This window comes from Anopheles moucheti, chromosome 2 (assembly GCF_943734755.1).
Source record: "Anopheles moucheti chromosome 2, idAnoMoucSN_F20_07, whole genome shotgun sequence".
NCBI lineage: Eukaryota > Metazoa > Arthropoda > Insecta > Diptera > Culicidae > Anopheles > Anopheles moucheti.
In genome coordinates, this window is record NC_069140.1 from 76,666,283 (window position 1) to 76,691,483 (window position 25,201).

General features: G+C 45.0%; 6 protein-coding genes across 7 annotated transcripts; 4 read left to right on the top strand and 2 right to left on the bottom strand.

Moving 5' to 3' along the window:
- Positions 1–151: 151 nt before the first annotated feature.
- Positions 152–7,600, bottom strand: LOC128299139 (transmembrane protease serine 9-like). Its single transcript, XM_053035013.1, has 4 exons — positions 6,476–7,600; positions 4,144–5,174; positions 818–1,281; positions 152–742 (listed from the first exon to the last, which is right to left on the bottom strand). The coding sequence occupies exons 1-4, from the start codon at positions 7,579–7,581 to the stop codon at positions 152–154; spliced, it is 3,192 nt and encodes a 1,063-aa protein (XP_052890973.1). The 5' UTR covers positions 7,582–7,600.
- Positions 2,748–4,050, top strand: LOC128301586 (phenoloxidase-activating factor 2-like). The gene is made up of 2 exons (XM_053038189.1): positions 2,748–2,847; positions 2,933–4,050. The coding sequence occupies exon 2, from the start codon at positions 3,037–3,039 to the stop codon at positions 4,033–4,035; it is 999 nt and encodes a 332-aa protein (XP_052894149.1). The 5' UTR covers positions 2,748–2,847; positions 2,933–3,036; the 3' UTR covers positions 4,036–4,050.
- A 4,443-nt stretch (positions 7,601–12,043) lies between the features above and the next one.
- On the top strand, positions 12,044–14,098 carry LOC128301208 (phenoloxidase-activating factor 2-like). The gene is made up of 3 exons (XM_053037610.1): positions 12,044–12,510; positions 12,585–12,734; positions 12,836–14,098. The coding sequence occupies exons 1-3, from the start codon at positions 12,322–12,324 to the stop codon at positions 13,787–13,789; spliced, it is 1,293 nt and encodes a 430-aa protein (XP_052893570.1). The 5' UTR covers positions 12,044–12,321; the 3' UTR covers positions 13,790–14,098.
- A 1,479-nt stretch (positions 14,099–15,577) lies between these two features.
- LOC128301293 (phenoloxidase-activating factor 2-like) lies at positions 15,578–17,897 on the top strand. 2 transcript variants are annotated; one of them, XM_053037734.1, is made up of 3 exons: positions 15,578–15,757; positions 16,347–16,567; positions 16,639–17,897. In XM_053037734.1, the coding sequence occupies exons 2-3, from the start codon at positions 16,370–16,372 to the stop codon at positions 17,707–17,709; spliced, it is 1,269 nt and encodes a 422-aa protein (XP_052893694.1). In that variant the 5' UTR covers positions 15,578–15,757; positions 16,347–16,369; the 3' UTR covers positions 17,710–17,897. The 2 variants fall into 2 exon arrangements, with proteins under 2 accessions (XP_052893694.1, XP_052893776.1); XM_053037816.1 differs by having other exon boundaries at positions 16,351–16,567.
- Positions 17,898–20,613: 2,716 nt separating this feature from the next.
- Positions 20,614–21,827, top strand: LOC128299150 (phenoloxidase-activating factor 2-like). Its single transcript, XM_053035024.1, has 2 exons — positions 20,614–20,703; positions 20,781–21,827. Exons 1-2 carry the CDS (start codon positions 20,614–20,616, stop codon positions 21,825–21,827), a joined length of 1,137 nt encoding a protein of 378 aa, XP_052890984.1.
- A 131-nt stretch (positions 21,828–21,958) lies between these two features.
- On the bottom strand, positions 21,959–25,068 carry LOC128299161 (uncharacterized). Its single transcript, XM_053035035.1, has 2 exons — positions 24,259–25,068; positions 21,959–22,494 (listed from the first exon to the last, which is right to left on the bottom strand). The coding sequence occupies exons 1-2, from the start codon at positions 25,066–25,068 to the stop codon at positions 21,988–21,990; spliced, it is 1,317 nt and encodes a 438-aa protein (XP_052890995.1). The 3' UTR covers positions 21,959–21,987.
- Positions 25,069–25,201: the final 133 nt, after the last annotated feature.

Consider the following 25,201-nt stretch of genomic DNA (forward strand, 5'->3'; position numbering starts at 1 on the left):
ATCAGTGCATAAGCGGAACCGCGTATCACGGGGACTGCCAGTACAAAAGTACGAGCAGCGTTGAAATGAAAAGCGACCAAGGTGCATCAATTGTACAACGCGTTGTGTTGTGTTTTATTATTTCCATATTACACTTTATCAAGCGTTACGCTTATTCGACGCTCGGATTGGGTTTATAGTAACTCGGCTGCCGGTTCTGTTTCGCAACGTGATAATCGATCCAATCGACGTAGTCGAGTATTTTCAAAAATACGTCGTGCACCTGGTATTGGTTGCAGTTTCGCACGGAATACGATGCGATGCCCGCCAAAAAGAATTGATCCCTTCCGCCGAGATTAGACTCACAAACCAGCCCGGATCCAGGCGCTCGTTCACAGGGCACGGTATTGTCTAGGTATGATGGGCAGAAATTTTCCTTTGGCAACAGAAACTCCAAGGAACGGGTCGCACGTCGCACGGACTCCATGCATTCCTGCGCACTAGCAAACGTTGAGCTGAGCTTAAGCGGCCGGTTGTGTTTGTTGTCTGATGGAATATGACTCCAGCCTACCACGTAGCACAGTGAGTAGTCATCCATTGTCATGGTACGGTACGGCGGATCATGCCGTGATACGTCCAGACACACGCGATTCACCGCTCGTCCAATGTTTACTCCGCCTTCTAGTATGAGCAGCGCTATATTGTTGACGTGACTGGATGACACATACTCCTCGTGAACAATAACGTCCTCCACGGCCACTTCCTAAAGCGGAGAAGTACGAGAAACAAGACGCCGTTTAGCGATGAAACCAGTCACACTCCTACGTAGTTTTATTACCTGTGTGCGGGACTCGCGTTCATCGTTCAAATCCCATCTGCCCAGCTCGACCCTTAGAACTGTTCGATTCTTCTGATGAACGCATCGGGCCGCCGTTACCACGGTGTAATCATCTATCAAAATGCCGCCGCAAAGGAACTGTTTTTTACGCCTGCCACCAAACTTTACTTCGCCAAACAGAGTCACACTCCACGGAAACTCGAACCGATTCGTTCCGCTCTCCTGGTCGGTCCGTTCGGAAACGTTGGTACGCTGACCACACTGAGGGCTCCAGTCCGGATCATCCGGTTGCTCATCACTGTCGGGCTCATATTCCGGCAGACCGCAGCAAACATAGCCGTGCTGGATACATCCGCCAATCCTTCCCTGTATTATGTTTGCACCGTCGGTTATAATTTTATCATCTTTACACTTATCGTGGAAAACGCAGATTTGCTTTTCGCCACAGCTCGTGTTCCCGGTCGCTGGTAAGCATGCGAGGATCGTCAAGACCACTACAAACACTAATCGTCGTCCGTTGACTAGTGTCATTTGTTGGTACCAATCCATCAACAAATGATTCTAACCGATCACGAAGCAAAAGTACGGTGTAGGAAAAATATTCGTTCCCTATTTTTACATTCGTTTTGCACAAATTCACTCCCAGAAGTAATGTTAATCGCGAGGTGGTTTCTTAAACGCTGCCTCGTTTGTATTGCCAGTTTGACGTTCACTCAACGTAATATTGGTTGAAAATTAACGTATGTACGACAGATTCCAGTGTGTGCATGCAAATACTGACGATGTGGGAATTTTCTATCGCAGCATAGGTCAATGCTTATCAACAACCTCTGTACCATCCGCGATAACCTCAGGATGAGCGAGCAGACGCAGAAAGGCCTTACACTACCCAACCCATCGCAAGTGCCTACTACCTTTTTTGGCAAGTTTCAATAATTGGCAAACAATTTGCAAAACATGCATACAAACTTTTTCTTTTGCACTTCAGTGATCCGATTTGCCGAAAGGCAGTATTCGAATTTAATTCTGTAACCGTGACGTCACATTCTGCAGTTTGTACTAATAGACTAGAGTCGGTTTAATTTAATTAAACATTTAATGAGTTCTGCAGCCAGTACGACTTTCATATAAGCGCAAATACATTTAAAACTAACTGGTTACTTATGCGGACTTATGGTACTTTTAGGAGTTATTCTCTTCCTGGTTGCTGAGTACAATGCACACGTCTTTCACCAACTTTGGACTCCGAACGATGATTGAACGGAAACTCCCCTTTCGTGTAGAACGATATCTAACTATTGTATGGACCGTTTTTATATCGTTTTACATACCATCTGTTACCTCTCATGTGTCGATATGTGTGTCCTCTTTTCCACGAAATACATGTGCTGTCTATTCCTGTCCCTTTGTTCTAGTCTTAACGATTATCCTGTTTGTCCCCACTACAAACAAGGTTCTTTTTGTTCGCATGTTGACCTGATTCTTCCCAACAATAATATTATTACTTCACCCAATTCTCCCTAGGTGGCGCGTTTCGTGTCCTAGCTAACCAAGTCTGTTCGCCACATACTTAAGATTGTTAAAATGTAAAATGTTTGTAATCCATGTTCAATGAGACACATGTCCATTGAATAATAATAAATATCAATAGCATTAAAAGTTTTTATTACATAGCAATTATATGAAATACTGTATCGGGTAGTGTTACGTTTTGGTAAGATTACAAGCAGACAGTGATTAGCGGGGATTCCCAACTGCTTTATCTATCAGATGTTGCGTCGCCTGTCAGAGGTCGACACATACAGGTCAAAACGTCTGATAATTACAGGCATGCACAGTTAGTTGTGTTTCAAATGCGGTAGCAGCGGCAACGAGTCATCATTCGAGCCATTTAAGCCTTACTGAACGGAAGCTGCAATACCTTGGCGAGAAACAATATGGCGCCCGTGGAGTGGTGGATAGTTTCTTTGGGAATACTCTGCACCGGAATTGTAGCGCAAAATAGCGTCGTCAACTACCACAGCGACGAGGTAAGTTCGTTTATGAGCAGGTTTTAGGTAGCATTAACTTGTTCTAAACCTTTGTAGACCTGTACAACTCCATCCGGTGAACAAGGCATCTGTGTATTTCAATACCATTGCACGGACGGAGTAATTGGTTATTCTGGAGAAAATGTAATTGATATCAGGCAACCGGGAGATAAATGTGTAGAATATTTGATGGAATGTTGCCTGGAACCATCTGAGCCAAGTACTGCTGAAACTAGCACTGTAAACGAGTCATCCTCAACAACTGTTCCCACTACCACTGGCTCCAGTGTTCCGACGGTAAACGTACCGCCCTACAACATCGAAGGATGCGGTCATCGCAATCCACACGGCGTGATCTTCACCATCGAAAATAACCAGCTGAGTGAGTCCGAGTATGGCGAATATCCCTGGACGGTGGCAATTTTTGTCCGCGCGAAAAATAACTCCCTAAAGTATCTGTGCGGTGGTGCTCTGATCGATCCAGCAGCAGTTCTCACCACGGCCAGCTGTTTGCACCCGTACCGGTTTGCTATGCCATCTCTGGTGGTCAGACTGGGCGAATGGGACATGAGTACAAATCGCGAACCCATACCGCATGTGGACAGTGAGATGGAGAAGATTTTTATACACCCGGATTACAGTATGACGAGCAAGATAAATGACATCGCGATCGTAATATTACGCGACACGATCGAGCTAAATCATACGGTTGGGGTAGTTTGTCTACCACCGGCCAGTAGTAACCCTCAAGGAGCAGAAATTGTTGGTGTCGGATGGGGCGATGTACCGAATTTCGTTGAACCCCTAAAGCTACCCCAGACGATACTGAAGAAGACGCACCTACGCCATCTCCTGCATGATCTGTGTGAAAAGGCGTTGCGGAATCTAATGGACCGTAGATACCAACTGCATCGCAGTTTTATCTGCGCCGAGGCGCAGCACACGGAGATGCTACCCTGCAGGGGAGACACGGGCTCACCATACATGAAGGAGATCACACACGGTAGCGATCGGTACTATTTGGTGGGTCTCAGCTCGTGGGGCTATGACTGCAACAAGCAAAATGCTCCCACTGTTTTGACCAATGTGGCGTACCATCGAGACTGGATCGATGCGGTGATAAAGCAGGAGGATCTCAGCATCTGGAGTTACACGTACGAGAAACCGATAAGCAGTAATGAAGAATAAATAAATGGTCCCAACATTCTGTACTTTATTTCTTTTTTTTTCATAATTCTTATAAACATTAGAAGGTGATTTTCTCAGAGGAGTACCATTATTTGCTAGCTATTTATTTCCCCTTGAGTTTCCCATTCGATTTTTTACTGTTCTTTTTTGCCTTGGGTTGAAGAATACCGTCTATCCAATTCCGAAAATGGCCCACATGCGTTAGTACGGTGTACGTTGTTCGGTTCTGATTGCATCCGTAACCCCACGATACCAAGCCGTGCAGGTAGTAGCGATTTACCATACGAGGAATCTCGACCACAACTGGAGCACCAGCGTCTCCTTTACACGGTCTTTCCTTATCCTTATGATTTATATTAGCACATACGAAGCTCTCGTGCAGTTCAAAATCCCGGTTTACTTCCGTCTTCAGTTCCCTCTTGCAGATACTCATTTCCACGCGGTTTAGATGAAGTACTTTCAATATTTGTTTTGACGTAGCATTCGCTTCAACCATCGCACCCCATCCAGTAGCGATCATGTTCTCATGGCTCTTTAACTCGTACTGCGCCTCTGGCAAACAAACTGGCTGTACAGTGGCTTGGTATTCTACCGATGCGTTCAGTACCAGCAACGCAATGTTATTGATCAGTGAGGACTTCTTGTAGTCATCATGCACATATATTTTTTTAACGCCAATGTCCTGCCGTGGAAGTATCAGTTCAACGGTAGAGCTCATGTCCCATTCACCAACTCGCACAACTATCTGCGACACATTTCCTCCAAAGATTGTTATGCAGTGAGCTGTTGTCAGGATGGCGTTTTTATCGATGAGGGCACCATTACAGCAGTAGCGATAATCAGGTAACTCTAATAATGCGACCATCCATGGAATTTCCCCATATTCAGCACGGACGTCTTGGTTAATCGTGTGCTCTACAACACCGTACGGGTTTCGTTGACCGCACTCTTGGTAGATGAAATTATCCCGACTGAACTCCTCTAATAAGTTGGATATGGGATCTGGTTTGTCAGTAGTTGGGGCTCCCGGGAAAGTACTCTTGGGACAGCAAATTTCCTCGTAAGTTGGACATCTGTTCGAGCGCAATCGGTACGTAGGAACACTGCAATTTTCACTTTTCACGCAATATCCTCTATTACTGTCACATTCGGTAACAACGACGTTAGTTGAAATAGAGATCATTTTTTTGGTAGTCATTGAAGAAGTGACCAATTCTGAAGTTGTAGTTGCCATAATAGTACTGGCTGGAGTAGCAACAGTAGTAGAGCTAGCCGCAGTAGAAATAATTTCGTCAACATCGGCAGTAGCAACAGTGGTAGTACTAGTAGTCGATGTAGTAGTGGAAGAAGCAGAAGTAACTACGACGTTAATTGAAATAGACTCTCCCGGGAAAGTACCCTTGGGACAGCAAACTTCCTCGTAAGTTGGACATCTGTTCGAGCGCAATCGGTACGTAGGAACACTGCACATTTCACTTTTCACGCAATATCCTCTATTACTGTCGCATTCGGTGTATTGTGCTTTTGTACTCCATGATGACACATTGTCCACTATTGGGCAACAGTACGGAGATTCACTAGTGCAAGACGCAGTGGTCCGAAGATCAACAATGTCCTGCTCATGGCAGCTCGCCTTGCAATATCCAGCTTTGTTACTGTTCGTAGTACACGGCTGTGGAGAAAGAATGGTGACGTTTTGCAATAAAATAATGTTTATAGAGCCTATTAAACGACGCAAGTAGTTGCGACTGTCCCGTACCTTTTGTTGGTCTCCGATCCCTGCTGTCTGTATCGTCGGGAACAGCCCGACTAGCAGCATAACCACAACGGCTCGATCAACAACGAAACGCCACCTTTCACTCATTATGATTAATGAAACAATGAAACGGCAGAATAGCGAAATGAACCGTTCCAGTGTGGGGTTTTACCAACGCGTCATTGATAACAGTATCTACGTGTTATTCTAACATAATCTCAATACCGTTAGTGGGGAACATTTGCTATACGAGGACGGCGTTTCTTTTCCTTGAAGGCTCGCGGATCAAGTACACATCACTTAGAGGACAAGCTTTAGCTGCGCTGTAGCATTTGATTATATGCAATAAGCCTCGAATTTCTATTCAACCTATTGCAATTAACTTACATTATGTATTAATAATTTAATAAATAGGAATAATTTGTTTGTTGCTCTGTAATGAGGAAGAATCCGAAGCCTCTCGAAGGTCGCTCGCCACAGGCTCACCTCCACTCAACACCTATTCCGTCACGTCCTCTCCGTGCGAAGGTTTAACATGTGCCATCATATATCCAAGCTTGGGTTTGGGACGGGCTTGTGCCAACCCCTAACAATCTGTACTTTATTTCTCTTTTTTTTCATAATTCTTAAAAACATTAGAAGGTGATTTTCTCAGAGGAGTACCATTATTTGCTAGCTATTTATTTCCCCTTGAGTTTCCCATTCGATTTTTTACTGTTCTTTTTTGCCTTGGGTTGAAGAATACCGTCTATCCAATTCCGAAAATGGCCCACATGCGTTAGTACGGTGTACGTTGTTCGGTTCTGATTGCATCCGTAACCCCACGATACCAAGCCGTGCAGGTAGTAGCGATTTACCATACGAGGAATCTCGACCACAACTGGAGCACCAGCGTCTCCTTTACACGGTCTTTCCTTATCCTTATGATTTATATTAGCACATACGAAGCTCTCGTGCAGTTCAAAATCCCGGTTTACTTCCGTCTTCAGTTCCCTCTTGCAGATACTCATTTCCACGCGGTTTAGATGAAGTACTTTCAATATTTGTTTTGACGTAGCATTCGCTTCAACCATCGCACCCCATCCAGTAGCGATCATGTTCTCATGGCTCTTTAACTCGTACTGCGCCTCTGGCAAACAAACTGGCTGTACAGTGGCTTGGTATTCTACCGATGCGTTCAGTACCAGCAACGCAATGTTATTGATCAGTGAGGACTTCTTGTAGTCATCATGCACATATATTTTTTTAACGCCAATGTCCTGCCGTGGAAGTATCAGTTCAACGGTAGAGCTCATGTCCCATTCACCAACTCGCACCACTATCTGCGACACATTTCCTCCACAGATTGTTATGCAGTGAGCTGTTGTCAGGATGGCGGTTTTATTGATGAGGGCACCATTACAGCAGTAGCGATAATCAGGTAACTCTAATAATGCGACCATCCATGGAATTTCCCCATATTCAGCACGGACGTCTTGGTTGATCGTGTGCTCTACAACACCGTTCGGGTTTCGTTGACCGCACTCTTGGTAGATGAAATTATCCCGACTGAACTTCTCTAATAAGTTGGATATGGGATCTGGTTTGTCAGTAGTTGGGGCTGTAACAGAGCTGTGCCATTCAGTTGAATTTTCTGGAAATTGATTTTCATCGTAGCTCGTTGGATCCGCAGTATTCGCTTCTTCATTAGCTTCGGCAGTTGGAGTATTTGTCGAATGAATGGATTCGGTTGTCGTCCCTGTCATTATAGGCATTTCATACGATACGGTAGTGGATAAAGGGGGTTCCATAGCCTCACATTCAACACAATGATCATTAGGACGAGTGGGAATAGATGTCGTGGATGGAGAAGAGATCATTTTTTTGGTAGTCATTGAAGAAGTGACCAATTCTGAAGTTGTAGTTGCCATAATAGTACTAGCTGGAGTAGCAACAGTAGTAGAGCTAGCCGCAGTAGAAATAATTTCGTCAACATCGGCAGTAGCAACAGTGGTAGTACTAGTAGTCGATGTAGTAGTGGAAGAAGCAGAAGTAACTACGACGTTAATTGAAATAGACTCTCCCGGGAAAGTACCCTTGGGACAGCAAACTTCCTCGTAAGTTGGACATCTGTTCGAGCGCAATCGGTACGTAGGAACACTGCACATTTCACTTTTCACGCAATATCCTCTATTACTGTCGCATTCGGTGTATTGTGCTTTTGTACTCCATGATGACACATTGTCCACTATTGGGCAACAGTACGGAGATTCACTAGTGCAAGACGCAGTGGTCCGAAGATCAACAATGTCCTGCTCATGGCAGCTCGCCTTGCAATATCCAGCTTTGTTACTGTTCGTAGTACACGGCTGTGGAGAAAGAATGGTGACGTTTTGCAATAAAATAATGTTTATAGAGCCTATTAAACGACGCAAGTAGTTGCGACTGTCCCGTACCTTTTGTTGGTCTCCGATCCCTGCTGTCTGTATCGTCGGGAACAGCCCGACTAGCAGCATAACCACAACGGCTCGATCAACAACGAAACGCCACCTTTCACTCATTATGATTAACGAAACACTGAAACGGCAGAGTAGCGAAATGAACCGTTCCAGTGTGGGGTTTTACCAACGCGTCATTGATAACAGTATCTACGTGTTATTCTAACATAATCTCAATACCGTTAGTGGGGAACATTTGCTATACGAGGACGGCGTTTCTTTTCCTTGAAGGCTCGCGGATCAAGTACACATCACTTAGAGGACACGCTTTAGGTGCGCTTTAGCATTTGATTATATGCAATAAGCCTCGAATTTCTATTCAACCCATTACAATTAACTTACATTATGTATTAATAATTTAATAAATAGGAATAATTTGTTTGTTGCTCTGTAATGAGGAAGAATCCGAAGCCTCTCGAAGGTCGCTCGCCATAGGCTCACCTCCACTCAACACCTATTCCTATAAAGTTTAACCAAAAAATAGTTAATCACCGAAACATCTTCAGACCTACGGGGACCTGTTGTCAAAACAAGGATTGAGATCTGGTCAGTTCAACGAACAGCTGAAGGCTCCACTAGCAGCTGATATCATGCTACTGCCACCTAGCATTGACGGAATAGTAGCCGAACTGATGAAAAATGGAGGTGCAGCACTAAAGAACGAAAATTATCGAACTATTACTGAGGTATGGGAGGTATCTTGGTATCATCTACCCCATATACAAGAAGGGAAATAAGCTAGAGGGCTGCAGTTACAGGGGTATTACGATATTGAATACCGCTTACGAAATATCCTCCCTTATAGTAAAAGATCGTCTTGTCCCATTCGTTGAAACGGTAGTTGGAAACTACCAGAAGGGGTCCCGCAACGAAAAATAAACCACTGATCAGATCTTTATCATGTGGCAGATCTTGAAGAACATGGCAGAACAGCAGCTGCTCTCCTTCCATCTCTTCATCGACTTCAAAGCCGCATACGACAGCATAGGGTATGGGGTAAAACTAGGGTAAAACTTTATGACGCAACACATGCACATCACATGCCAGGTGATAATGGATGGAAAGAGCTCGAAGGACTTATTCACAGGAGTTTTCTTGTCTAGCGCTAGAGAGAACCATCCGCGACTCGGAGGTGGAAACTTCACGGACCATCTTCTATGAGTCAATTCAGATCCTGGCATACGCTGATGACCTAGACATCTTCGGTTTACGGCTCTCCTACGAACTGGATGCTTGAACCGAAGGATTTAACAGGCGATGGATAATCACGGGTTGGAGATTAACGAGGCAAAAACCAAGTTGATGGAGGCACCATCAGCGGCCCTCCTAACAAAACATAACTAACGCAAGGATGGTGTACAAATAGGAGAGCGCACTTTCGAAGTAGTAAAAAATTTCATTTATCTTGGGTCAAAAGATGGTAACATTGATGTTAGGATACGCACACCAGATAGGGTGCTGGCTGCCAACCGGATAATGACGAACTCTATGAGCTACACTTAATAAACTCTGTCGTACAGCAGATTAGACTCGCCAGGCCTATGCGGCTCCGGTGGGCTGGTCACGTCATGAGAATGACACCGAACGACCCACCCCGTAAAGTCCTTTTAAGTCGTCCATATGGACAAAGGAGGCATGGTAAGCTCAAATTGTGATGGAATGTGTCCAGAAGTTCTGAATCGAAACAGCGAAGATCCAACATTTCAAACTAATACATTTTAGCGGATTCTTCATAGATCAAGTTTGAAATAAAATGATTATAAAATGTTTATAACCATGAGTAAATGTGTAATCAAAATTGGAAGGATACAAAAAATCTTAAATGTTTATAAGGAGCTATTGGAGTTGCATTTGAAATTTGCAATTCTTGTTCTTCAAATATATCTAGTTCTGAGGAATGAAAATTCGACCAGCTACAATTCCGCCTAGGTTTCCAAGAAGCAAGTTCCGCCTCTGTTTAAGGATTCATCAATCTTTCGATAGTCGATAACTGAGTTGATTGACTCCTTACCTAAGATTCATCAAAATGAATCTTCTCAAAAGATTCATTACTTAATGACAACACTATTGTCGTTCCCTTGAGGATGTAAGAGGTTAATGAATATTAGATTCGCAGTTAAGATTGCCAATCGAGCTCCGTAGTCTTGCAGACATAATTGGTTTTCGGTAAAAAAAAAACTCTGATGTCTAGCGTAGGATGCTGCTTACTTTGTTACATGTGTTGTGTTCATTCGGAACTGCATGAGAACATTGCACACATATTGCATATTGCAGGCAAAATGACTATTTGGATAGTAAACACTTGGAGTCTATCATAATGACTCCTTATTGCCAACACATCATAAACATGTAGCAGGATGGAATTGATGGAAATCATAATTGCAAAACTTTGCAGTTTGACCTTTGATTATTAATATAATGAACGATAGTAACGCGTTAATTATTCAACATATAATTGTGAGGGCTGATTTACATGTGGGTTTTACGAGCGTGATAATTTGATGTATAAATTAAAAATTCGAAATGTGGTAACGTTCAAGCTTTGGATAAAGTTCAAGTTCAACAGACAGATCTCGTACTGAAGGATTGAAGGATTCATTTTTTTAAACATTTCCAAATAGAAATACCCGCTAGAGTCTGTGGAGGTTCCAGGATCAATGACTTCCAATAAAATGAAATACAATCTCAATACTTTTCCACGCTTTGGAATAGGTGTGTCGGTGTGCAACGTACGTTTTATATTTATTCTGAATAACATTATCACTTGATCATTTCGAACGGAATAAATCTGCTCATTGCTCCCTGCTTTTAGCCTCTCAAATAAACGTTTACAACCCGACGAGTGTTCTCGCACATCTCCTATGCTAATGCCTATCATGTTCGTTTACTGTATTGCTGGTGTGCGTAACCGAACAAGACCGGTGATGGCCGTAAGCTTCTCCGGCTCGTTTTTATTATAGCACACGGCGGTGACAATTGATATCCATTAATCAATTACACCATCTGATGGGCAGGAAGATGTGAACACAAAGCGACACCTTCTGCAGGTATGCATTCGAAAGGATTCAACTACAGGAAACATGTTCCTTAATCCCGACAACTGACGGTGATGCACGACGCGAAGAAGCGGTAGCTGTGCGAACCTGTTTACGCAGTCGAAACCGCTTCTGTTGTTCCGCCGACTGCAGTCGCCAGTAAAATGTTGGGTTTTTTCAAAATTCAATTCAAACCAGTTCTCCGGGCCCAGCGTTCCGCTACCGTACCAGTCCTAAATTACCCGGTGCTGCTCTCCACCGTCCCCTTTTCAGCTGATGACATTGAACGTTTTATCGACTCGCGATCAATGCAAACCGATCGATACACGGTACAATGCCGGATATGATCGTACGCGTGTTTGTCATTGGGATCACGATCCATTTGTTCTGGTGAAAGCCAGCTTGCTTTAATAAATCCCCATAACACATTTGCGCTTTGGTTCCGTGGATTAGTTTCGCACTTCGTCATGCCACGGCATTCGAATATTTGGCAATAACAAACAAAACACACTGCCTCGCTTACCTGTATGCGTGTGGCCAGCAGGTTTTTGGCCATTCCAATGGGCAGTAAAAATTGGTGTTGACGGCGGATGCCCTTCCGCTTCGGTGCGTCTCAACAAACCGGTTTGATTTTGGGCACGTCGAGAGCATCCCTCCCATCTCTATCGCTGGCAGCCATTAATTTGCAGGATGAGACTGTGCATCCACAATCGGCCGGAGGGGTTTTTTTCGTTGTTTGTTTTACCCTCGCTTGGGAAACCTTGCCGTGCATCCCCCTCTGTGTCGCAGCACGTTCGCCGATCCGGTTCGATAAGTGTGCGTGGCGTCGTTGTTCTAACCCCGCTTGTTGCGACACGACGACCATCGTACGGTCGGCACAATCGGTTGCTGTGCTGTGCTGGAGTCTGGCACCGTTAAAACATACTAACGCATCTGCGGACTACTTCATTCTCCTCAGAGCCTAGCGTTCGCGAGCACAACTACCTTACGGAGACTTTATCATTTTATAATCGTCGCCATGCAGCGGTACCGTGCGGCATTGGCGTTGCTGGCGCTAGTTGCCGTTACCGTTCGGCCAACAGTTGCTGAGGAACTTAGCCTGGATGATCTGATCAATACCGTATTCACGACGGCCTCACCGGGTAAGGATGCACCACCGCCAACAACCGGCCCACCGCCACCACCGACTCCTGCAGTTGGCGTAAAGGTAAGCGTACTTCGGGGTACAGGTACACAGTGAAGGCAGCTGCTAAACGAGAATGCTCCGTCTGACCGTTCCAGGGTGGACCGTGTGGCAATGAGGCTGTCTGCATCCAGAAATATCTCTGCTCCAACAGCAGTACGTCCGGCGAGGGACTGATCGATATTCGCTTCTCCGATGACAACCCGTGCGTCGACTATCTGCTGCAGTGCTGCTTCGACGAGGACATCGTAAGTGTTGCACGGAGTTTCGTTTCGTAACTTCGTCTCGTGGTGATGTAAGTTTGTGTGCTAGCTTTTGTGATCGTTTCTGTTTTCTGTTCTTCGTTAAGATTCTACCACCACCAACGGTACCACCGGGCCCGAACCCAGTGCCGAATCCGAACCCCAATCCTGGTCAGAACCCTGGTCAGAATCCTGGACCGAATCCTGGTCCGGTCGCTCCCGCACGATGCGGCCGCCGCAACGAGGATGGTGTTGGGTTCCGTATCACCGGCTCGAAGAACAACGAGGCCGAGTACGGTGAGTTCCCGTGGATGGTGGCGATCTTGAAGACGGAGGAGGTACTTGGCCAGCTGCGCGAGAACGTGTATACGTGCGGTGGCTCGCTTATTCACAAACAGGTTGTGCTGACCGGGGCCCACTGCGTCCAGAACAAGCAACCGTCCCAGCTGAAGGTACGTGCCGGCGAGTGGGATACGCAGACGAAGAACGAAATCTACCCGCACCAGGACCGCTCGGTGGTGGAAATCGTCGTCCATCCGGACTACTACAAGGGTGGACTGCATAACGATGTCGCGCTGCTGTTCCTCGACTCACCGGTCGAGCCAAACGAGAGCATTCAGACGGTGTGTCTGCCACCGCAGGACATGGCGTTCAACCATGAGACCTGCTTCGCCAGCGGTTGGGGTAAGGACGTGTTTGGCAAGGCGGGCACCTACCAGGTGATACTGAAGAAGATCGATCTGCCGGTGGTACCGAACGACCAGTGTCAGACGGCGTTGCGCACCACCAGGCTCGGGGCCAAGTTCAATTTGCACAAGAGCTTCATCTGTGCCGGCGGTGTGCCCGGTAAGGATACGTGCAAGGGTGACGGTGGATCACCGCTCGTTTGTCCCATTCCCAACAAACCGCACCACTTCTACCAGACTGGATTGGTCGCGTGGGGTATCGGGTGCGGTGAGAATGGCATCCCGGGCGTTTACGCCAACGTGGCCAAGTTCCGTGGCTGGATCGATCAACACATGATGCAGCGTAACTTCGGTACCGACAGCTACACGCCCTAGGTGCTCGGAAGCGTGATGGCATTCTGCCCATCCCACACACACACACACAGACAGGGAGTGATATGAGTGGATTGTTAGCTAATTTCAAGCGAATACAAAACAGCCCTGAAGTGCTGCTGATCCTGCTGGTATGCTTGTCAACGGTAAACGATTATCGACAACAGTGACCTAGAGACACCTTATAACCTTATGCAGTACCGAAGTTCCCGAAATCCTCCCTTACGAGAACTCCCTTTCCCCTCCTTTACGTGATTATACTAATTTTTAAACAAAGTGTAAACAATAAAGCTTCTTTACAATAGAACGAAATTCACGACTAATTAAATGTTTGTCCGCCTGATTGTGTTTTTGTTTGTTTGCGCTTGAACGACAACTCCACAGCAACCAACACCACATGACCCAAACGATCGAGAATGGCAAGAATTTTTAATTTATTCAATCGCTTCTACTTGTTTATTGCCGGTCGTTTCGTCTCCGGTTTCGACTTTATTGGAAACCAAACCAACCAATAAAAGACGAAGACAGAAAAAAGATTAATAAAACAAAACGTGTTTAGCTGCTTCACACCACCGGTCAAGGTGAGTTCACATTCTTCAGGGTCAGGGTGTTCTTCCTTACCGGTGCATCTTCCGCAAACGCACACCATTTGGAACGGCATCGATTCGTAGGTGCAGCAGCAGACCTTTGGAGAATCTTTTTCACCCATTAGCGTCTTACACGATTCAGTGGAAAGGTGTCAATGTCACCCTTGCGATGTTTGGATTGGAGTCGCCGAAGCTTCGTGGACCAACATCGGCATATCAAACGCAACGATTATTATTCCACAATTTATCCATCCGGGATGTTTAGAGACGTTTGCTTTGCCAGTTTCTTGTCACACGCAAACACCAGTTCTTCCAGAATTGTTATCCGATGTGAGGCATTCAAAAGAAAGACGTAAAATATTACGCGTATGAGAGTGTGTCTGAGGTTGCCAGAGCGAACGACACAAACGAAGTAAAGTTGTTTTGATCAAAACAAAATCAATCGTTTACGCTCGGAACTTATTTCCCATGTTGTTGTAAGGATTTTCCAGGTATTTATGGAACCCTCAACAACAAATCCTCTTACTGTTTTGCCAAGGTTTACGCCTTGTCTCCGCATAATGCGAGGAAATTCCGCAGCGTCGAAGGTTGCTTGTTTTATTGCCACTGTTGCATATCGAGTCGAACATATTGGTCCATTTTTTTTTCGGTTCGCTACAGAATGGTTGTTGTTCACACTCTGTCATGTTTGGTTAATAAAACGGAGTTGGTTGTGAAAGTTTCTAAGATTTCGAATCTGGGTCGTGCGGTTCGTTCACGGGGGTTATCGGCATCGGTTGAGTTGTTTTGTTTCTAAGTCTTCAAATTCGTAAAGCGAGATTAAATTAATGAAAAGATTTTCCTGCTTGTGCGCTGCTGCTGCTGCTGCTGCTTCTTCCACGGAACCGGTCGCACCGGAATTGCACCGGTAGGGAACAGAGGTCACGAGTGCGGTGATGGGTGGGCAAAGGTTGAAGGCAACGGATCGCTTCACACTGTGTATGAGGTAGGCTCAACCGTGTGGTGGCGGGATTCACCGCGAGAACACAGCATCAATCTCGGAAGGGGCAGGGCTGTACGGTGATGTGTTATCTCAATCCGGTTCTCAAGCCGATGTTGGAGCACCGCCGTCACCCGACACCGCGCACTTCTAGTCCGGCTTGACCGTACGCACACCACGATCGGTTCGGTTGTTCGGTGCCTTAAATCCATACGATCGCGCAGCCGCGTAGCTCAATCTTCTCCTGACCGCGAACGGTGTCGCACGCGCGCGGCCGAACAATTGTTTATTTGCCAAAACTTTGCTGCCAGCACAGTCCGGTTTCGGGACAAGTCACCGGGTTTTGGTGGCCGCGTGGCATTGAACGTGAACGCGTTGTTTGTGCGGTGATTTTTTATTGACGAGGTGAGTATTGGTGGTAAGAAGAAGAAGTATTGGACCGATTTATAGATCACGTAAAAGAGAACGAACGAAGAATGCTTACCAGAGTAAGCTTTCTCTCTCACTCGTGCACTATCAACTCTGAATGCGTGCGTACTCCTGTGGACGTATCAGCAAAGGTTATCATACGATCACCTGCTGTGGTTTTGGTTGTTTTATTTTGTTCGTCTTTTTGTAGCAGTTTCCCAACTGATTTGTGAAGCAATCAATACAAACAACTGTCGGAATATCCCCGTGAGGCAAGTGTTAATAACATAAGGCCACATTTGCTTTGCTTTCGACTAACACGAGATTTGTACTTGCAAACAGGATGGATTGTTTCACATCTTGTTACTTCAATACACAACGTACGTGCATCGTACGTTTAAAGTTGAGGCTAAATGATAAACCTCATTTATATTCCACGTTCGTGCGTCTACTCGCTACAGTGTTTCACCCTCATTGCGTTTCGTTTGTAAACGAACTCATTCCACGCCCGTACCAACGCACAATTGATCGATGGGTCATACACGGAAGTACAAGTTAACGCATCTTTCCTGTATCTCTCTTCTAGCTAGCACCTAGTTTGAGATCACCATGGTCTCACGAACCATTGCGCTACTGGCCGCAGTAGCACTTATGGGAGGTTTGGTTGCCGCCCAGGATACGCTCGACGACTTATATCTGTCGCTGTACAATCTGACCGAGAACAAAAACACGGTGGCGGAACCATCGACCGCAGCACCTCCAGTGGCTGCCGTTACACAGGCCCCAATACCTCCACAGCAACGCTATGTAAGCGAAAGATTCGGAAAGTGATTTTGCGTATCGAAACTGATCGTGTCCATTCCACTGCCTCTTTTCAGACCTGTGAAGGCGAATGCGTGCAGTACTACCTGTGTAGTGACAACAAGATCATTACGGACGGTGCCGGCATTATCGACATTCGTGTCGGAGAAGACCCGTCCGAGGCGTCGGAGTGTCCCCACTTCCTGAACACCTGTTGCGAAAAGGATTCTGTGGTGGTTGATCCCCCACCAAGCGCAACCAAGGCTCCACCAGTGACCACTGACCCTGGTACGGGAGCAAGCCGACAGACCTGTGGTTTACGCAACGTCGACGGATTGGGTTTCCGCATTACCGGCAACAAGAACGGTGAGTCGGAATACGGTGAGTTCCCGTGGATGTTAGCTGTGTTGCGTGAGGAACGCGTTGCAGACAACAATCTCAACGTGTACGAGTGTGGTGGCTCGCTGATCGCCCCGAACGTCGTGCTAACCGCGGCTCATTGCGTCTTTAACAAGCAAAAGGAGCAGCTGTTGATTCGTGCCGGCGAATGGGATACCCAAACACGGGATGAATTGTACCAACATCAAGACAGACGTGTGGCTGAAGTCATCACACACGAAGCCTTCAACAAGGGTTCGTTGGCGAACGATGTGGCTCTGCTTATTCTGAACGAACCCTTCCTAGCAGCGGCAAACGTACAACCGATCTGCCTCCCACCGAAGGGAACCTCGTTCGATCGAAGCAAGTGTTTCGCCTCCGGCTGGGGCAAGAACGTCTTCGGCAAGGAGGGCAAATATCAGGTCATTCTGAAGAAGGTAGAGCTCCCGGTTGTACCACAGAGCGAGTGTCAACAGTCACTGCGCACCACTCGTCTTGGCAAAAGGTTCGTGCTTCACCAGAGCTTCCTGTGTGCTGGAGGCGTTGCCGGACAGGATACGTGTCGCGGTGACGGTGGTTCTCCGCTCGTCTGTCCGATCCCAGGCTCTTCGAAGCACTACTATCAGGCCGGTATTGTTGCGTGGGGTATCGGATGCGGTGAAAACGGTATCCCTGGTGTGTACGGTAATGTGGCCTTCTTCCGCGACTGGATCGATAAGCAACTGGTGGACCGTAGTATCCTAGCTCGGGACTACGTTTACACACCATAAGCTCACTGGACTAGCCCGACTGTAATAAATCAGAGACAAACGTTTGATTAATGTGCAGCAAGTACTAATGTATTAGGGTTATAATAAAAAGTAATAGTACATACAAGCTATTGCATTATTTTTTTCTTATTTAGGTTTTTTAATTCTGTTTGGAATAACTAAGAATGTTTAAAATGTCTAATAAACCTTATCAGTAAAAAAGATCAGGGCTCTGTGAAGCATACACTATGCATTTGTTAGTAAATGACACTCTCTGAAAGCAACCATAGACATCCTTCCATTTACTCCTACTAATTAGTTCAAAGAAAAATAGAAATCCAAAAACCTATTCAAAAACACAGGTGACTTCCTGCATTGATCGAAAGGAGAATATGCAGCACATAAATTCCTGTTGCTAAGCAATTCTCTCTTCTAGGATGCTACTAGATACTTAAAGCGTTCTTTTACCTCATGTCTATCTACATCATCTATTATGTCATCTAGTTTATTCTCTTATTTCACATTTCATCCTGATCGCATATATTGCTTAAATTTGTTGAAAATTGTATCCTTCATCCTGCAAAACTAGTCTCAAGTTATGCATTGCATCTAGCAAAGTGGAAGGTTTATAAAATTAGGAACCAATTCTGGTTGGAACGCCTAATGTTTCAAGGCCACTTCTTCGTTCTGCCTACCGGTTTTCTTTACTTCCAGCGATTCCAGATTTAAGCCATAGAATCAGCGGCGGATCAAACGGTAGGCGGAGAAGGCGGTCGCCTAGGGCCTCGCCGTCTCGGGGGCCCCAAAAAATTTGTGCCGATTGTGCGATTTTTGAAAATTTAACAGCAGAGTTAACTTACAGCAAACAAAATTAATTCAAAAGGTAACAAATTGATCAATCATATCTTCCTTGGTTATATAAAACATTTGTTTGTATGTGATAAATTACAGCTGATTTGTATGGAAAGTTATTGTTTAAACATTGCATAACTTAAGGCGCAGTACCAGGAGCTACCTCTTCCGTGGATGCTCTCCTGGTAATATACCTTCGGAAACTGGTAGTTTTCGAAGAAATTTTTCACGACCAACGGGAAAGTTAGTGTTTAAATATTGCATACCTTTAGGCGGTTTTCGACCAAAATTGCTTTACAAGGTACTACCGGTTCCGTGGATGCTCTCCTGGTGCTATACATTCGGAAATCCTGGTGCAATTTCGTTTATACTTTCAAGTCACAAAGTCGATATTCTTCTCTGCATTTAATTTATCACATACAAACAAATGTTTTATATAACCAAGGATGATATGATTGATCAATTTGTTACCTTTTGAATTAATTTTTATTGCTGTAAATTAACTCTGCTGTTAAATTTTCAAAAATCGCACAATCGGCACAAATTTTTTGGGGCCCCCAAGACGGCGAGGCCCTAGGAGACCGCCTACTCCGCCTACCGTTTGATCCGCCGCTGCTTATATGCCCTTTTACTTCAACCTATTTATGAATTCTATTTCTTGAACGGAATTTCGACTTCAGAATTTTCATATTTTTTCATCTGTTTGAAAAATGATCCTACCGTTAGATGCTAGAATAGAACCCATGCTTGTTTTCACTTCCGCAATATTCGCCAGCTATTGGCACTGCGATACTAGTGGTGTGGTATTGTTTTCCCTCACCGATTGAACCGTGAAAATTTCCTGCCTGCGTGTTTCGGAACAGTATTGTGGTGGAGTACCATTTCTGTCTTTCTTGATTATTACTTATTCGAAGCTGGATTGTAGGTCTAGCTTATGGACCTAATATCCTAGAGAGTTCCTAGAATTTCAGTCCATTTAGTTGTCAAACTTGATTGTTCCTGTTTTTGTATCTTGGTCGATTTGTTCCTCTTTACGCTTTTTCTTAGGTTTTTTCGGGGCCTGCCTGGCAACATGGACCTTATTGTTTTCGTTCTGTCCTACCTCACTGGCAAGGTGGCGCGTTGCCTCATGTTCGTGCCTTGACCAATATACAATATTTTTCACAAATGTTACCTAGGGCGCAATTGTCTTGAGATACTCTGTCTTCTATTCGGGGCCACGATCATCCCGTAAATAGATACTTCGTCTTCATTGAAGCAGAACATGAGGTTGGTAGGAGTATATTTTCAGAATATGTTTTAGTAATAACAATTGATCCTTTATTGGCATGCATCTTTTGCATCATTTGTCCATATAGAATTACTTCTTAGCGGCCCTCAAATAAGCTATTCATTCGTCGGGAAAGATTTCGGCGTCACATTGGATGTGGGTATCTTCTTCGATGAGCACACTACCCAGGCAGTTCTTAATGGGAACTAGGCCTCTTTTTCGCAGGGTTTCAGAAATCAGAGACTCTTTTTGTTGACAGGTTCTGTACGGTAGTAGAATTTGCTCCGTATTTTATTATAAAAGCGTCATGTGGACTTGATGAAAAGTAAACGGTACACGTTAGGTAACCGTGTGGGAACACGCTGGTCTAATAAGAAACTAATCTATCGTAGGATGTTGTCTGCGCTGCCTTTCGCTACAACGAAACTAAAACATCGCGATTTATCGTTCCAATTCGAATTATCTTTATACTTTTTTAAATTTTAAAAAGCCATAGATAAAATTCAAAACTCTTCGGTAGTGTGGGAAACTTGTCACTAGCGAGGTTTCATGAATATCTCCACAACTGAGGGGACTATTGTGTGACTATTTTGAGAAAACCTGAACCGAAGCTCAGTTCCGAACCTTGCAGTTGCAAAACGAGTTAATGGTATTCTAAACTAAGCTCTTGCCACGATCACTCTTTTCCGGAACGTGGAGGACGTTGCACGTCTCGGTGATCGGTTCATCCTTACTGTGTGTAGCCAAAACTTTAATTCTGTGTGCCTTGTACTTCGTTGATCGTTGATGAACTGGCAGACATCATGCAAATGGGAATTAGTGTTCGTGTACTCGCAATTGTCACAACCGTTGGGTTTGCGGGCGCTCAAATTTCTGCTTCAGTTCAATCCGATGTAAGTGATACAGAAAGAATATCCATTGATTGGAAAACGCTTTAACAATAGTTTAACTTTAATACTTTCAATTTCAGACCTGTACCGGCGAATGTGTGCCGTACTATCTTTGCACTGACAATGGGATCAACATGGACGGTGCGGGTATTATTGATATTCGTGTTAGAGAAGAATCTGAGTGCTCACACTACTTGCAAGTCTGTTGCGAGGCTGATTCAGTGGCCAATCCATCGGAACTATCAGTGAGCAAAACCATAGCCGATGATGGATTCGAATACCGGCAAACGTGCGGGATGCGTAACACCAACGGCATAGACTTCCAAATGATCGGTAACTTGAATGGTGAGTCGGAATACGGTGAGTTCCCGTGGATGTTGGCACTACTTGTCCAAAAACCTACCACCGGTAGTAATTTGAACGTGTACCAGTGTGGTGGTTCACTGATCGCCCCGAACGTCGCCTTGACCGCAGCTCACTGTGTGTACAATATGCAGAAGGATCAGTTCTTGGTTCGTGCCGGCGAATGGGATACCCAAACACGCGATGAGTTGTACCAACATCAAGACAGACGTGTGGCTGAAGTCATCACCCACGAAGCCTTCAACAAGGGTTCGTTGGCGAACGATGTGGCTCTGCTTATTCTGAACGAACCCTTCCTAGCAGCGGCAAACGTACAACCGATCTGCCTTCCACCGAAGGGAACCTCGTTCGATCGAAGCAAGTGTTTCGCCTCCGGCTGGGGCAAGAACGTCTTCGGCAAGGAGGGCAAATATCAGGTCATTCTGAAGAAGGTAGAGCTCCCGGTTGTGCCACAGAGCGAGTGCCAACAGTCACTGCGCACCACTCGTCTTGGCAAAAGGTTCGTGCTTCACCAGAGCTTCCTGTGTGCTGGAGGCGTTGCCGGACAGGATACGTGTCGCGGTGACGGTGGTTCTCCGCTCGTCTGTCCGATCCCAGGCTCTTCGAAGCACTACTATCAGGCCGGTATTGTTGCGTGGGGTATCGGATGCGGTGAAAACGGTATCCCTGGTGTGTACGGTAATGTGGCCTTCTTCCGCGACTGGATCGATAACCAGCTATTGGATCATAGCATTCTTTCAAGGGACTATGTATACACGCCGTAAGAAGTAACTCTGTTTGTCCTACACACATTTACACATTGAATAAAAGCATACTTTTCGACAAACCGAACAGCGTTACGTGGAAACCTTTTTTATTTTGTTTAATATCAACCATAAACTATATATAAGCGGTACGAGTTCTAGAATGCAGCTTTTGCAACGGTCATAGCACAGGCAAGTACTGACGGGACGGATCGGCTGGTTTTGGTTGCTGAACGAATCCAGGATTTCGCTGGTGATTTAACCACGCGTTAACACTCTCGATCGCCACTCCGGTACAGTTGCTAACCAGCAATCCTCTCAGCATCCAGCCATCTTGCGATCTACCTTCCTTACAGACCACTGCCGAACCATTTAGGGAGTCATCATTACAGCGGTCTCCTCCATGATCGAGACAGATCGTCCCGGGTGCGCAAAACAGATCGTCCTGGAAGGTGGTCACTTGTACCGGGTACTGTTTGGGATGTCCGGAACTCGTGGCAAGCAGCGTACGGTTCCATCCGATCGTGTAGCAGCTGCTGTCTGGCTGCTTCTCAGATGAGGCAGCAAGCGTTGCAACACACCGTCCGTTGCGAACCTTTTCTGTCAGGCGCAACAGTGCAACATCGTTGCGCACTGGTTCGGATGGACGGTAGTCTTCGTGGATGATTTTTTCCGCCAGGGTGTAGATCTACAGAGGTGAAATGAGCAATTTTTGAAGCTGTCTTTCTGATACATTTGTTGATGCAATGCAAATTATACTCGTTTAACCTTAATGGCATTTCTGTGTTACTTCTTTAACCTCTACATTCAAATGTTCTAGAGTTAGATGGGAAGGAAGTGAACGATTAGTACGATTAGGATGCGGGTCAATTTGAATATGATGACGAAATACACACTAGAATAGGATGAACTAAGGCCGCAACAGACCTTGACAGACAACGGATGTTGAGCTATTTCACAAGAAAGATGCTCAAAATTGTCAACCTTTTTTTTACTACCTCATAACTCATCAACCAATCAACCGATGTTGCTAGTCGTATTGTGTTTGAATAATATTTTTGTTGTATTTGTTTTCCCAAAATTCTTGTACATTCGTAGTTTCTTTATTTTAAGTATACAAATTCGAAAAACACACGAAAGCGATAGTTTGCGAAAGGAATGCAAATTTGAGGTGTTTTTTGACTGATTTCTTTACATGATGGATACATTTATCTTCTGCCCAAGTGTACCAATAGTAGGAGGCATATCCATTATGCCTGACACATATTTGTACATTTTGTTTGTTTGCTATGTAACATTGAGAAACCAATTTCCACCTTTTATTTGCTGTGCTGCAAAATTATTCACACCTGCATTGACTACAATTTATTCAACCACATTGATTTCGTAGATAATGTTGAGCGTGGTCTACCTTGCCTTGGTTTGGATAGGTACATTTGTGTAACTTATAAATTTGTGCCTTAGTCAGTTTGTGGAACGTGGAGAGCTCAGTAAGCTTATGATACTCTCTCTCTCTCCGGAGCCATAAACATTGCAGTGATTTTCCAACTTTTCTACTTCATTCTTGTTGAACAAATCAGTGCTCACTTCGAAAAAACCTTCGGATTGTTTGACCGATTTGGACAACTTAATCCCTTAATTAACCCTCCTATAATCCCTTAAACTTAATAACTAAATTTGGTCCACTTAATTACTGGTTTAAGTTCACATCGCATAGCCCTTGTGGCAATGCAGGGAAATATATCAGAATAAGAATAAATGATGAAGCTGGCGGTGAGATTTGCATCCCAGTTACATCCATTGCCTTATAAAGATGGAAAATATTTTAGGTAATGTCCATTAGCAGCTTCAAAAAGGGAATCGACGTCTGACCAAAACGCGGCACTAACTTTGAAACCAATTTCAATGTCATTGTCTAAATTTTGCAGAAAATGCAGGAAACTCTGCTTTAATATAGATAAGATTTCTTACACAACTTCAAGTTTTAACCATTTAAATATCAGAATCGTTCGCAAAACAATGATCAATTTTAAATGATGCCGGCAGCATGTACGACTGTAGTTAAAGTCAGCTGGATTTGATTAAGGACTTATTAAATCATCCGTCAAAACTGCTTCTATTGGTTCTTCTAAGGTGCTTATATCAGAAAAGTTTCAGATGTAAAATATCGTCGTGACCTTTGTACATATTTCCAGACAGTTTAATGATGCAAACGGAATGCTCAATAACACTTGAAACTGATTTTATTTTTAACTTTTTTTTCTAGTGGAGTATAATTGGCTAATTACGCCTCGCTCCTAACACGAAAAAGGCTTAATCTTTTTCTAGACATCTTCGTATGATCATTAAACTAAACATCAAAGCAACCTATTAAGCTACATTTGACGATCTACATGACAGTTCCATTCACCATTAATTCCACCACCCATAAAATTCAACTTAAAATACTCACATTTGCCATCCGTAGCGCAGAACGGCTTGATATATCGTAATCGCCGACATTTACAAACAGTTCCTCCTTGGGCAGATTTTGCACGTAACTTGCCGTCGTCAGTACTAGCGATTGGTCCACCAGTACACCACCACAGACAAACTGATCGGCTTGAAGACCGGGTATGATTTCAACCCTTGCCCAGACCGAAACCAACCACGGCGGAACACGGGTACCATCTTCTTGCAGTTCGCCCCACGCACACGGACGCCGCCCTGCGTCGTCGGTGTCCGGTCCCGCCATGCCATTGATATCGTTGATCATATCCACCCACGATGTACGTTCCATACGGCAGCAAACATTCCCTTCGCCACAGTCTACTCCAGGTGCGAACATTGTACACTGAGATCTCGGTAGACACGTTCCGTCACATGCTGCAGGTTGTTCCAGGTTCGTCCCACAACAATACTGACTGACGGGACAACGTTTGTCATCGTCCGTACGGATGTCAATTACATCCGTGCCGTACTCATCGCACTCCTCACATGCATCGCACTCGGATAGATCCGATACACACGCCCCGTCACAGAACGGTCCGTCTAATTCGTCCGATAAACGGGTCGGATTGTCATCCACCGGCACATCGCAACACAACATTCCCACCGGACATTCCTCGTCCGCAGCGACAAGCCGTAAATCCACATCCGGCGCTGGACAAAGGCTTTCCGCGACACAGTTACAGCTAAACGATGTTTCAGAATTGTGGAAACATAGCACAACGAACAATAATACCCGTGCGAAGGTAAATTCTTTCCAACGTAAAGACCTCATTACACTGCACTAAACCAACATTTGAATACCACAAAATGCAACCGATAGAGTGCTATTCGACTTTTCAGCTGATGAACAAGTTGTACTAGCTGCTAGCACCCAACTGAAGCTACACAGTGGATGAGAATTCCAT